The sequence below is a fragment of the Lynx rufus genome, unplaced genomic scaffold, assembly GCF_022079265.1.
Source record: "Lynx rufus isolate CCGP_SWC_20201006 ecotype Redwood Valley unplaced genomic scaffold, mLynRuf1.p SCAF_7, whole genome shotgun sequence".
In the NCBI taxonomy this organism is placed as follows: domain Eukaryota; kingdom Metazoa; phylum Chordata; class Mammalia; order Carnivora; family Felidae; genus Lynx; species Lynx rufus.
The window spans coordinates 41541027-41553032 of record NW_025814889.1 but is presented as its reverse complement, the minus strand read 5'-3'; the positions used below and the strand labels follow the sequence as shown (position 1 = coordinate 41553032).

General features: G+C 41.0%; 1 protein-coding gene across 2 annotated transcripts in view; it reads right to left on the bottom strand.

The window, feature by feature from the left end:
- The window catches only part of CD4 (CD4 molecule), a 43462-nt gene that overhangs the window by 24845 nt on the left and 6611 nt on the right, over positions 1–12006 (bottom strand). For both annotated transcript variants that reach the window (XM_047065470.1, XM_047065472.1), the window contains exon 3: positions 11755–11925. In XM_047065470.1, the coding sequence (XP_046921426.1) occupies positions 11755–11925 (171 nt within the window). The remainder of the gene's footprint in view (positions 1–11754; positions 11926–12006) is intronic.

Sequence of the window (12006 nt, the reverse complement as noted above, 5' to 3'; positions counted from 1 at the left end):
TGCAACAACATGGATGGAGCTAGAGAGTATTATGATGCTAAGTGCAATCAGTCAGTCAAAGACAAATACCATATGATTTCACTCATATGTGGAATTTAAGAAACAAAACAAACGAACAAAGGAAAAAAGAGGGAGAAAGAGAGAGGGAGAGAGAGAGAGAGAGAAGGAAACCAAGAAACAAGCTCTTAACTCTAGAGAAGAAACCAATGGCTACCAGCGGGGAGGTGCGTGGGGGGACAGGAGAAATAGGGGATGAGGATTAAAGAGCACACTTGTCATGATGGAAGAAAAAAGAGGTTTCAAAATTCCAAAACACCTTCGTTAAAAGATTCGTTGCAAAAAGGCAAATGAGATCTCACAGTTCCTACGACTGAACCCCGTGTTGGGGTCTGCACTGATAGCCTGGGATTCTCTCTCCCTTCCTCTCTCTCTGCCCCTCCCCCATTCATGCTCCCTCTTGCTCTCTCAAAATCAATAAATTAACTTAAAAAAAAAAAGGCAAATGAAAAATTAAAGACACAAGAGGTACCTAAAACAAAACACTGTAAGACTGATGTAACCCCTGCTGCTCCCCTCTATCCTTCTTTATTTGAGTACTTAATGCTAGTAATCCCCCACCTGAATTGTCTTGCCCCTCTGAAGAGACTACAAGACTCTAAACAAAAGTCAGCCAAAGGGACACCTGGGTGGCTCAGTCAAGCCCCTAGCTCTTGATTTCGGCTCAGGTCATGATCTCATGGTTTGTGGAATCGCAAGCTGAGCCTCAGCCTGGAGTCTGGCTCCGTGTTGACAGTGAGGAACCTGCTTGACATTCTCATGCCCGCCCCCCCCCCCCCATCCCCCGGTCTTGTGCTTGTGCCTTCTCTCTCTCTCTCTCTCTCCCTCTCAAAATAAATAAATAAAACATTAAGGGCACCTGGGTGGCTCAGTTGGTTAAGCTCAGGTCATGATCTCACAGTCCATGGGTTCTAGCCCACGTTGGGCTCTGTGCTGACAGCTCAGAGCCTGGAGCCTGCTTAGGGTTCTGTGTCTCCTTCTCTCTCTGTCCCTCCCCTGCTCATGCTCTGTCAACTCTCTGTCTCTCAAAAATAAATAAATAAACATTAAAAATATTAAATAAATAAATAAAACATGTTAAAGCTTTTTTTTATAAGTTTATTTATTTATTTTGAGAGAGAGAGACAGAGGGCAAGCAGGGGAGGGGCCGAGTGAGAGAAAGACACAGAATTTGAAGCAGGCTCCAGGCTCCAAGCTGTCAGCACAGAGCCCGACATGGGGCTCTAACCCACAAACCCTGAGATCATGACCTGAGCCGAAGTCAGCTGCTCAACCGACTGAGCCACCCAGGCGTCCCAATAAATAAAACATTTTTTAAAAAGTCTGCCAAGGGGCGCCTGGGTGGCACAGTTGGTTAAGCGGCCGACTTCAGCCAGGTCTCGATCTCTCGGTCCGGGAGTTCGAGCCCCGCGTCGGGCTCTGGGCTGATGGCTCAGAGCCTGGAGCCTGTTTCCGATTCTGTGTCTCCCTCTCTCTCTGCCCCTCCCCCGTTCATGCTCTCTCTCTGTCCCAAAAATAAATAAACGTTGAAAAAAAAAATTAAAAAGTCTGCCAAATGAGTGATCTTAGAGACGCCCCCACACTATCCTCACAAGAGGCTCCTGTCTGGACCCCTCCCAGAGTTGATGAAACTCTATGGGATTTTTCTGGTAAACTGCTATGTTATTCCCTTCAACAGCCAAGGGAAAACTAAATTAAAACTAATGGAGAAATTCTGGTAGATACCAGAGCTACAGATGGGATCCTGGAAAAACTGGCAGAGTCAGCTAAAGATAAGGATTCCTACCAGGGTCAGCTGTTCTGTATCTGTGACTGTAGTACCAAGTAGAGACGGGAAAATAAAATGTCTTTTGCACCCTCTTTGGGGCCACCTCTTGCGTCTAAGGGGTTGTTCAATACTGCCAAGAATATTTACTGTTTGTCCTAGCTGAACACTGGTAAGATGTTTAAAAGGGTTCCTTTTAAGTTTTTCTCTCCTTTGCGCTAAAATGCAACTTTGTGCCCAGAGTGGGTGGGGGAACAACTTGAAGATAATGTAATTAGATGGCCACAGAGGCTTCTTGCTATCATTTAAGTTACAACCCAATTCCTTGGGGGAATTGAAAGCATCTGCCCTTACCTTCTCTAAAAATAGCTCAAATTCCACCTATTCTTTTACCCATCCCCAAACCTCCCCTATTTATCTCGAAAGGCTTGTAGGAACTGCAAAAACGTGGGGCCTTAGGAAACAAAAATTCTTCTTAGGGGAACTTGCCTTCTTTCCCTGTGCCTTTTCGATGTAAGTCTTGTACCTTATCTACAAACTTAAGGCAGGTAATTCTTATCTATAAAAGGGAGAGAAAGGTTATTTGGGACTTGGGCAAACGTCAAACTATTGTATTCGCCACTAATGTGAATAAAAAGCGTTAGCCAGGTGATCCTCACTTTTTCCAGCTGTTCTTTTATAAGCTAGTAAGTTTTGTGCTCGCTTCGGCAGCACATATACTAAAATATAAGCTAGTAAGTTTTGTATTATCAAACCTGTCTCATGGTAGTAATTTTAAAATGAAAACTATGAGGTTTCTGTGTCTGTATGTTTACATCTGTCTGTATATATATACATGTTATATATAGATGTGTGGTATTGTCTACCTCCAGAGGGCATTATCAAAATTCATTTGTGGAGGAGCTCTATTTAATTGGGCGAAAGAAAATTAAGTGCCTTTATGACTTATATGTTCATAAAATTCTTAGGAATGTGATAAAAAATGAAAGCGAGTGTTTTTCAGGTTCACATGATCTGAGGGAATCTTTAGTAATTAAAAGCTAGTTTAAGGTTGTTGGTTTAATTAAAATAGGCATGTCTTTAGAATTATCAACATTAAGGGGCGCCTGGGTGGCTCAGTCAGTTAAGCAGCCGACTTCTCAGGTCATGATCTCAAGGTTTGTGGGCTTGAGCCCCACGTCGGGCTCTGTGCTGACAGCTCAGAGCCTGGAGCCTGCTTCAGATTCTGTGTCTCCGTCTCTCTCTGCCCTTCCCCCACTCGCACTCTGTCTCTTAAAAATGAATAAAACATTTAAAAAAAATTAGCATTATCAACATTAAAAACAATGCAGACATACAGCTTTTATTCTACCTGAGTTTACTAGTCAAATAAGTTCATGTTATCTCTGTTGAAAAACTTGTCAGCGAGAAAAAATAACCTGGTATGATGAAATTTTTATAATTAACCTAAAAATAATTGTTGAGAACAAGCACATTAAATAGATGTGAGATAAAAGTTTTTAGGTGAATTTTTGATAGTTTCCCCAAATCTTTTTAGTAACCTGAAACCTTAAAGTTTTACAAGTTAAATTAACTGATGGCTAGTCATTAAATGTCTATATCATTTCTAAATAAGATACTGAAACATTAATTACTGAACATAGGTTTATTCACTTTTGGCTTCCTTTTTACAGAGGAACTACAGATATTTGCATGGATTAGTAAAACATGTTTTGTGCCACATTAAGAAATTTACTATGAGAAAGCATATGTTTCTAGAAATTAGAAACATTTACTAAGCCATAGAATGCTAATGTGAAGAACACAGTTGCTTACTTCAGTTTCTGCTAGAAACCAGGTTTCTAGGGGCTAAAACAGTCTAATATATGTAATTAAAACTACTTGAAATAATAAGGGAAACCTCTCCATGTGCAAGGAGAGTAGGATGTGTGTTTTTGGTAATAGAAGGTACAGTAACAGGGCAGCTGGGTGACTCAGTTGGTTAAGTGCCCAATTCTTGATTTAGGCTCACATCACAAGCTCATGATTTATGAGATTGAGCCCCACCTCTGGCTCTGCGCCGGGCATGGACCCTGCTTAAGATTCTTTCTCCCCCTTCTCTACCCCTCCCCCATGTATGTGCTCACATGAGTACTCTCTCTCTCTCTCAAAAAAAAAAAAAAAAAAAAAAAGTATGGTTTTTTGTTGAGGGCAAAGAAAGTAATTTTGTCCTAAAATGAGGCTTCGGTTATTTAAATGTTATGTTTCACAGAAATGACCAGATTTCTTTGTCAATTCCATTATCATGAACTCTCATCAGATCTTTAACACTGAGCATTTTTTAAAAGTCTTCTGTCATTTACAGACAGTTTATGTTTTACTCAGATGCTTTTGCAGAAGTGTATCTACAAAAGTGCCTCATCAAGAAGATTCTTTGAGGGGGGCCTGGGTAGCTCAGTCGGTTAAGCATCCAGCTTCAGCTCAGGTCATGATCTCACAGTTTGTGAGTTCCAGACCTTCATTGGGCTCCCAGCTGTCAGTGTGAACCTACTTCCGATCCTTTGCCCCCTCCCCCACCTGCGCGCGCTCTCTCTCTCTCTCTGAAAAATAAACATTTAAAAAAAAATTTATTGAGAGGACCCTGGCCAATACAGTTTCTGATAACTTTTAGATAAAAAAATGAACTAGGTAAGAGTCTCCAGAATTAATGGAAAAAAACTGGATTCAAGCAAGAATTAATAACATGAGACTTAATGAGCTGAGGAGGATGATTATAATTTTTATGACTTCTTAATTGAAACATTGCTGGTTCTTTAATGTTTTATTTTTCCAGATTGAGGAAACTTTTTCACTTAAGTCATTTATGACCTATAGCAAGTTAGTAAAGTATGCCTTTGTAAACACAGATGAAACATTTACTTTCTCTCTCTACTCAATCCCACCAGGATTTGAAAACTCTTGAGTATTCTTTTTATGACAAAATAGTTATTTACATAAGTTTAATGAGAATATGTTCTCTCTTGTAACAGGACATAAATGGAAACATTGGTTATATTACCAAAGCTTTGACTGGAATGTTCTATTTAAGAGAGACGGGCATAGACTCAGATATGACCAGACAGCTTTGAAGAAATAAGGTTGACTTTAAGGAGCTAATAAAGTTTCTTGGAAAAATTGACCTGGTATCTTGTTTATAAGGTTCCAGCAAAACCGTCTTAAAAAAAAAAAAAAAAAAAGCAGCTTATATGGTCAACTGCCATTCTTGCCACACTTATGTAAATAACCAGACCAAGTTTAATGCAAACAAATATGTTTTACCGTGATTATTATTATTTTTTAATATATTTTTTCAACGTTTATTTATTTATTTTTTTATTTTTTTTTTCAACGTTTTTATTTATTTTTGGGACAGACAGAGACAGAGCATGAGCGGGGGAGGGGCAGAGAGAGAGGGAGACACAGAATCGGAAACAGGCTCCGGGCTCCGAACCATCAGCCCAGAGCCTGACGCGGGGCTGGAACTCACGGACCGCGAGATCGTGACCTGGCCGAAGTCGGACGCTTAACCGACTGCGCCACCCAGGCGCCCCCGTTTATTTATTTTTGAGACAGGGAGAGACAGCATGAACGGGGGAGGGTCAGAGAGAGAGGGAGACACAGAATCTGAAACAGGCTCCGGGCTCTGAGCTGTCAGCACAGCGCCTGACGCGGGGCTCGAACTCACGGACCGCGAGATCATGACCTGAGCCGAAGTCGGATGCTTAACCGACTGAGCCACCCAGGCGCCCCTTACCGTGATTATTTTTGATAAAAGTTGGGATAATCGTAGAGAGAAAAATGACGTTTGTACCTTCCGTCCATACTAGATTCTAATCCTGTTGTCTTTGAGGTTTTCTTATACACCGGACTGGGTCCTGAATTCTTCTCGTTTCCTCAACTATCTGGCTACAACTCTCCAAACTAACATTTCCAATTTGCTTTCCTCCTTTTGATTTGGAATCACGAAGAACAAAGACTGCCTTTGAATCTCCTTGGTTGGAGCTAGGAATCTCCTTCCTTACCTAGCTGGCAGCCAAACTTCAGGGACCTGGGCCTTGGGTACATGTTTTACAGCTGGAGAAGTCTCCTCCTGCCATTTGGCCCTCTGCACATCAAAATCTTTGAGCTGGAGACCTCAAAATCAAATTGTCTAAGAAGAGAAGTAGCTGACATTAAGGTAAGCTTCTTCCACCCAAGAAGCCGGATCAAGACTTCATACTTCAACTGAACAGGAAACTCTTTATTCTTCTCTTTCTTTCCTTTACTCTGGCATTGGCTTGGAAAGGTAACACCATCATCTGTATCTTGCAGGCTGTGTCTAAGTGGGGGTAACCCTTCAGACTGCTGGATTTGTCATGAAAAATTTTGATCTGTCCATGATGCTGGAAATGCCCTGGTCCATTTCCCTGTCTCTGGTTAACAATCCCAAACCTGGGAATCTTGCATCCAGGTTCTGTACAAAGAAAGGGACACAAAGCAAGGGTAATCAGAATGAAACCACCTGTGTGGTCTACAGAGCCTTAAATTTTACCGGTATCCACAGACTCAAACAGGAATTACCAGGAGGCATTTGTGACTCAATATTAGCTTGGTAGATGGATCAGTGTTTCCCCTGGCTAGTAGTAAATGCAAATGAGGCTACAATCAGGAACTTCTCATTAACCCTTGAAAGTATTGCAGAACCCAGTGTGAAAATAATAACAGCTGCCCAACAAAAATCTTTAGATTCTCTTGTCAAAGTTATTCTTGATAATAAGACAGATCTTAATTATCCTTTAGCTGAGCAAGGAGGTGTCTGTGCTATGGCCAACTTCACTTGCTGTGCTTGGCTTAACACTTCTGGGGAAGTTGAAACTCAGGTACACAAGATCATTGAGCAAGCCACTTGGCTTTAAATGATCTCTTTTAATGGGTTCTTTTAATGCTGATTCTTTAATGGGGTCCTTCTTTGACTTATTTGATTTTTATTGGTTTGGGTCTTAGGGATCATGACTCCGAAGTACACTCCAAACATTGGGAATTATCCTACTTACAATAATCACAGAAGTTTCCCTGGTGCACTGTATCCTCTCAAAGGCTTGGAATACATGTTTGCAGCTGCTAACCACCAAACAAATGATCTCCCTGGGACTGGAAAATCAGGAAAGTAACAAAAGGAACAACAAACTTAAAAGTCGGTGAACCTGAAGTTATAACCTGTGCATATCATGGAGATTCGGGAGAAAAGTCATGACCTGTGAGTACCAAAGAATCAGCAGAAACTTCAAGAACTTCAGAGTAGTAGCTGGGAGTGGCACAAATGCCTTAGATTTTGATCACATCTCTCAGTTTAGCCAACAGTCGTGATTAAAAGAGGGGAAATGTTAAAAAAGAGCCAACAGGCCCAAAATGGAGTCACTTATGCTAACCCCCACATCAGCAAACCAAGACTTAAGACCTAACCTAATTACATTCAGCTTCTCCCAGGAATATAACCTTTAATGAGTCAATCTGGAATTATCTGGTCAGCACTAGTGAGGAAATCTGCCTGATAGACCTCTTCCATGCACTTATGCAGGTGATCCTGCCTGAAACAATGCACTCTTTACTAACAAGCTTCCTTTTCCAACCCATTTTCTGCCTTTAAAGACCTTTCCTTTCTACAGTTCTTTGGAGCTCCTTTCTATTTGCTGGATGGGATGCTGCCCAACTTGTGAATCATTGAATAAAGCCAATTAGATCTTCAAATGTACTCAGCTGAATTTTGTTGTTAACACATTGTGTATCATTTGGATGGTTTTAAATGTTTACCATGTATCTGTATTACTTTTTTGAATCCTTTTACTTTGAAATTAATAAAAATAAATAAAGTCTCAGGTGATGGGCGTGGAGGAGGGCACTTGTTGGGATGATCACTGGGTGTTATATGGAAACCAATTTGACAATAAATTATATTTAAAAAATAAAAATAAAAAATACAGCCTCAGCTGAAAGTCTGCTTATTTCAAGAAATTTAGCAGAATAAATTCTAGGACAAGAAAATCACTTGCTGGGTTTGTGGGAGTTGTTCTGAGCTCTGCCCAAGGATGAAAATTACATAATGGGCACCGGGATCCCACAGGCCAGGGAAGGACGCAGGTTAGTTTGATCACAGAGTTCTCTTTAAACAGGAACATGAGGGAGAGGACATGGGCAGGCAAAGGGCAGTTGACCCGCTTGGTGTGTCTTTAACAGAAAGAGATCAGGAATTGGGGGTTTTGTTAATTTTAGGGAATGGCTTTGGGTCACTAAAGATCCAGCCCAATGTTCCCCTTTTTCTTCATGTCCAAACATGAAGAGTGGACATGGGTGTCTGAACTGTCACTCTGGGAGCCCAGCAAGAATCTCCTTGGCAAAAATAGAGGACTTCCTCCCACTGGACAGAGAGGCAGGAAGAGGAGACATCTGTTTTCAACAAAGATGGTTTTCTATGCACTGTGGCTAATTCAGTTTGCACTGAGGATAACTTTCCACAGGAGAGCCTAGGCCTGAAGGTTGAAAGACCAAAGCTCTAGCCCCAGTTCTGCCTCTGATGGGGCACAAACTCGGGGCAGGGACTTCTTCCTGGGTCTCAGTTCCCTCACTAGCAAAATCAGAGTCTTGGACTGGAGCCATATTTCCCAGACTTCAATCATTCACATTTCTTACACATGATTTTGTCCAAATCTGCCTGTCCTATTAATGTAACATCTTTAAATGCATTAAATGCATTCACTTTTTTGGATTAAATGAATTTATTTTATTTATTTTCTTATTAAAAATTTAAAATGTTTATTTATTTTTGAGAGAGACAGGGTGTGAGTCGGGGAGGGGCTGAGAGAGAGGGAGACACAGAATCCAAAGCAGGCTCCAGGCTCTGAGCTGTCAGCACAGAGCCGGACATGGGGCTTGAACTCATGAACTGTGAGATCCTGACTTGACCTGAAACTGGATGCTTAACTGACTGGACCACCCAGGCGCCCCTAAATAAATTTATTTTATTATTTTGCTTTATTTTTTTAATTTTTTAATGTTTATTTTTGAGAGAGACAGAGCGTGAGCAGGGGAAGGGCAGAGAGAGAGGGAGACACAGAATCCGAAGCTGGCTCCAGGCTCAGAGCTGTCAGCACAGAGCCCGACTCAGGGCTCAAACCCAAGAACTGTGAGATCATGACTTGAACCGAAGTCAAGGAGCTCAACTGATTGAGCCACCCAGGCACCCCTACATAAATTTATTTTAAAAGAAAAGTTTATATCACTATAATAAACAGAAAGTCGATACCATTTGATATAACCAGAAGGCAACTATTTAAAAAAACTAAAAATAATAAAAACAACGTTATTATAATGATCACTTAAAGCTAACCCTTGAGCCCATCGATTAATTAATCTTAATAACAGAAAGAGAATGATAGACATCACATAGCTTCTGGTGTGATTAAATTGGTAGTACAAAACACTACCTATGAGGTGATCTTATCAAAAAATTAAATATGAACTTGATCAAGTCTCTAGATTTAATCATCAATCTATAGGAGATTCAAGGGACAGAGGAACATGGTGTTAAATAACACCATGGGAATGTAGCCACCTCCTATTCAAACATGCAATACTCCGCAGGACAATTGCCTCGCTTCTTCAACCAATGAGTTGCAAGAGGCAAAAAAATCTGAGGGAGTAAATATATAAATTCAAAAGGATTTGAGGGACATATCAATCAAACACCATGCATACATTTTCTTTTTTTTTTTTTTAATTTTTTTTTCAACGTTTATTTATTTTGGGGAACATACATTTTCATCTGGATTCTGATTCAAATAAACCAACTGTAAAAATAATATTATGAGGTAATTGGGAAAATTTGATCACAGACTGGATATTTGTCATCATTAAGGGATTATTTTTAATTTTTAATTAAAAGTAATGTGTGTATTTTAATTAATAAAACTGTGGTTATGCTTTTTCATTGTTTTTTGGGGTTTTTCTGTGGATATGTTTTTAAAGAGTCATTACATTTTATGGGGCACCTGGGTGGCTCAGTTGGTTAAGGGTCCAGCTTTGGCTCAGGTCATGATCTCACGGCTCATGAGTTCAAGCCCTGCTTCGGGGTCTGTGCTGACATCTCAGAGCCTGGAGCCTGCCTCAGATTCTGTGTGTCCCTCTCTCTCTGCCTCTCCCCTGCTCATGCTCTGTCTCTCTCTCTCTCTCTCTCTCTCAAAAATAAATGAATGTTTAAAAAAATGTAAAAAAAGAATCATTACATTTTAGAGATAACATACTGAAGTATTTACAGATTAAATGACACCATGTTTGGTGTTAGCTATAAAATAACGTGGTGGGGCATTGGGGGTGTAGATGAACCATTAATTGACCATGAATTGATCATTGTTGAAGCTGAGTGTGCTATGTGGGGGTTCATTATATAATTATTCTACTTTTATTTTTATTTTTTATTTTTTTAAATTTTTTTTTTCAACATTTATTTATTTTTGGGACAGAGAGAGACAGAGCATGAACGGGCGAGGGGCAGAGAGAGAGGGAGACACAGAATCGGAAACAGGCTCCAGGCTCTGAGCCATCAGCCCAGAGCCCGACGCGGGGCTCGAACTCACGGACCGCGAGATCGTGACCTGGCTGAAGTCGGACGCTTAACCGACTGCGCCACCCAGGCGCCCCTATTCTACTTTTATAGATGCTAAATTTTTCATAATTAAAAAGATGCTCAAAATAAGCAAAAAGGGTCACCTAGCTGGCTCAGTCAGTGGGGCATGCAACTCTTGACTTGGGGTTGTGAGTTTGAGCCCCACACTGGGTGTAGAGATTACTTCAAAATAAAATCTCTATAAAAACCTAAAAATCATAAAAATAAGCAATGAAATGCAAGCAATGATAAATCTAATAAACTTTAAAATAAAAAAAATATATATTTACAGGGGTGCCTGAGTGGCTCAGTTGGTTAAGTGTCTGACTCTTGGTTTTGACTCAGGTCATGATCTCACGGTTTGTGGGTTCAAGCCCTGCATTGGGCTGTGTGCTGACAATGTGGAGCCTGCTTGGGATTCTCTCTCTCTCCCTCTGTCTTTACCTCCCCCCTCCATCCCCCAAAAAAAGAAAAATTTGTATATTTATAAAAATACATTCCATGCTGGTGAGGTTTTTCTCATATGATGCTTCTCTTCAAAAATGTTGAATTTAGAGGCCAAACATACAAGAAAGAAGAGTTATTTAAAGAAGAGTACAGGAGGGCAAACCTTAATGTGACAGTAAAACTCCTTTATTGCAAAACAGTTGCAAAATACTTCTTAAAAAGTACTGAGATCTTAATTCCTTTTACTTTAAAAGGTAAAAAAAAAAAAATCCTTCTGTTGCTTTTTTTTTTTAATTTTTTTTTGACGTTTATTTATTTTTGAGACAGAGAGAGACAGAGCATGAACAGGGGAGGGGCAGAGAGAGAGGGAGAAACAGAATCTGAAACAGGCTCCAGGCTCTGAGCCGTCAGCACAGAGCCTGACGCGGGGCTCGAACTCACAGACCGTGAGATCATGATCTGAGCCGAAGTCGAACGCTTAACCGACCGAGCCACCCAGGCGCCCCGCTTCTGTTGCTTTTAATGGAAGTAAACAACACATCATCATGGGTCTGTAACAATAATATCCATGAAATTCGAGGTTATTTTTCTAACATCCGTTAAAATAAGTCTGTTCATATTAAAATCCTGAAACGATAACAGACCACCAAAAGCCATTCCCTCGGCCACCTGCAGTTGGCCCAGGGAAGCTCTGGACTGAGAGAGAGTCCCTGAGTCTCTGTCAACCCCAACCCCCTGGGATCAGAGTTTACTAGGAGCAGGGCTCTGACACCAGGGATGTTCAGGCCATAGTGTTTTTCTCTCCCGATGAGGAGCTGGGCCATCCTACCTGTAAGGCAAAAGATGGGGTTCTGACTTTCCACAATCTTGACCTGGGAAGAAAGTTTCCAGGTAAAGGTCATGTACTTCTTCTGGGATGCTTGGCAGGGCAGCTCTGCTGTGCCTCCTGCCTTCCCCAGCACCACTTCCTTTTCCTGAGGGACAGCTGCTTCGAGCATCACTAGATGGAAAAGGGGGAAGTCAGACCTCAAGGCTGTTACTGCCCATCCTTCACCCCATCCCCCCACCTTTGCATTTCCCA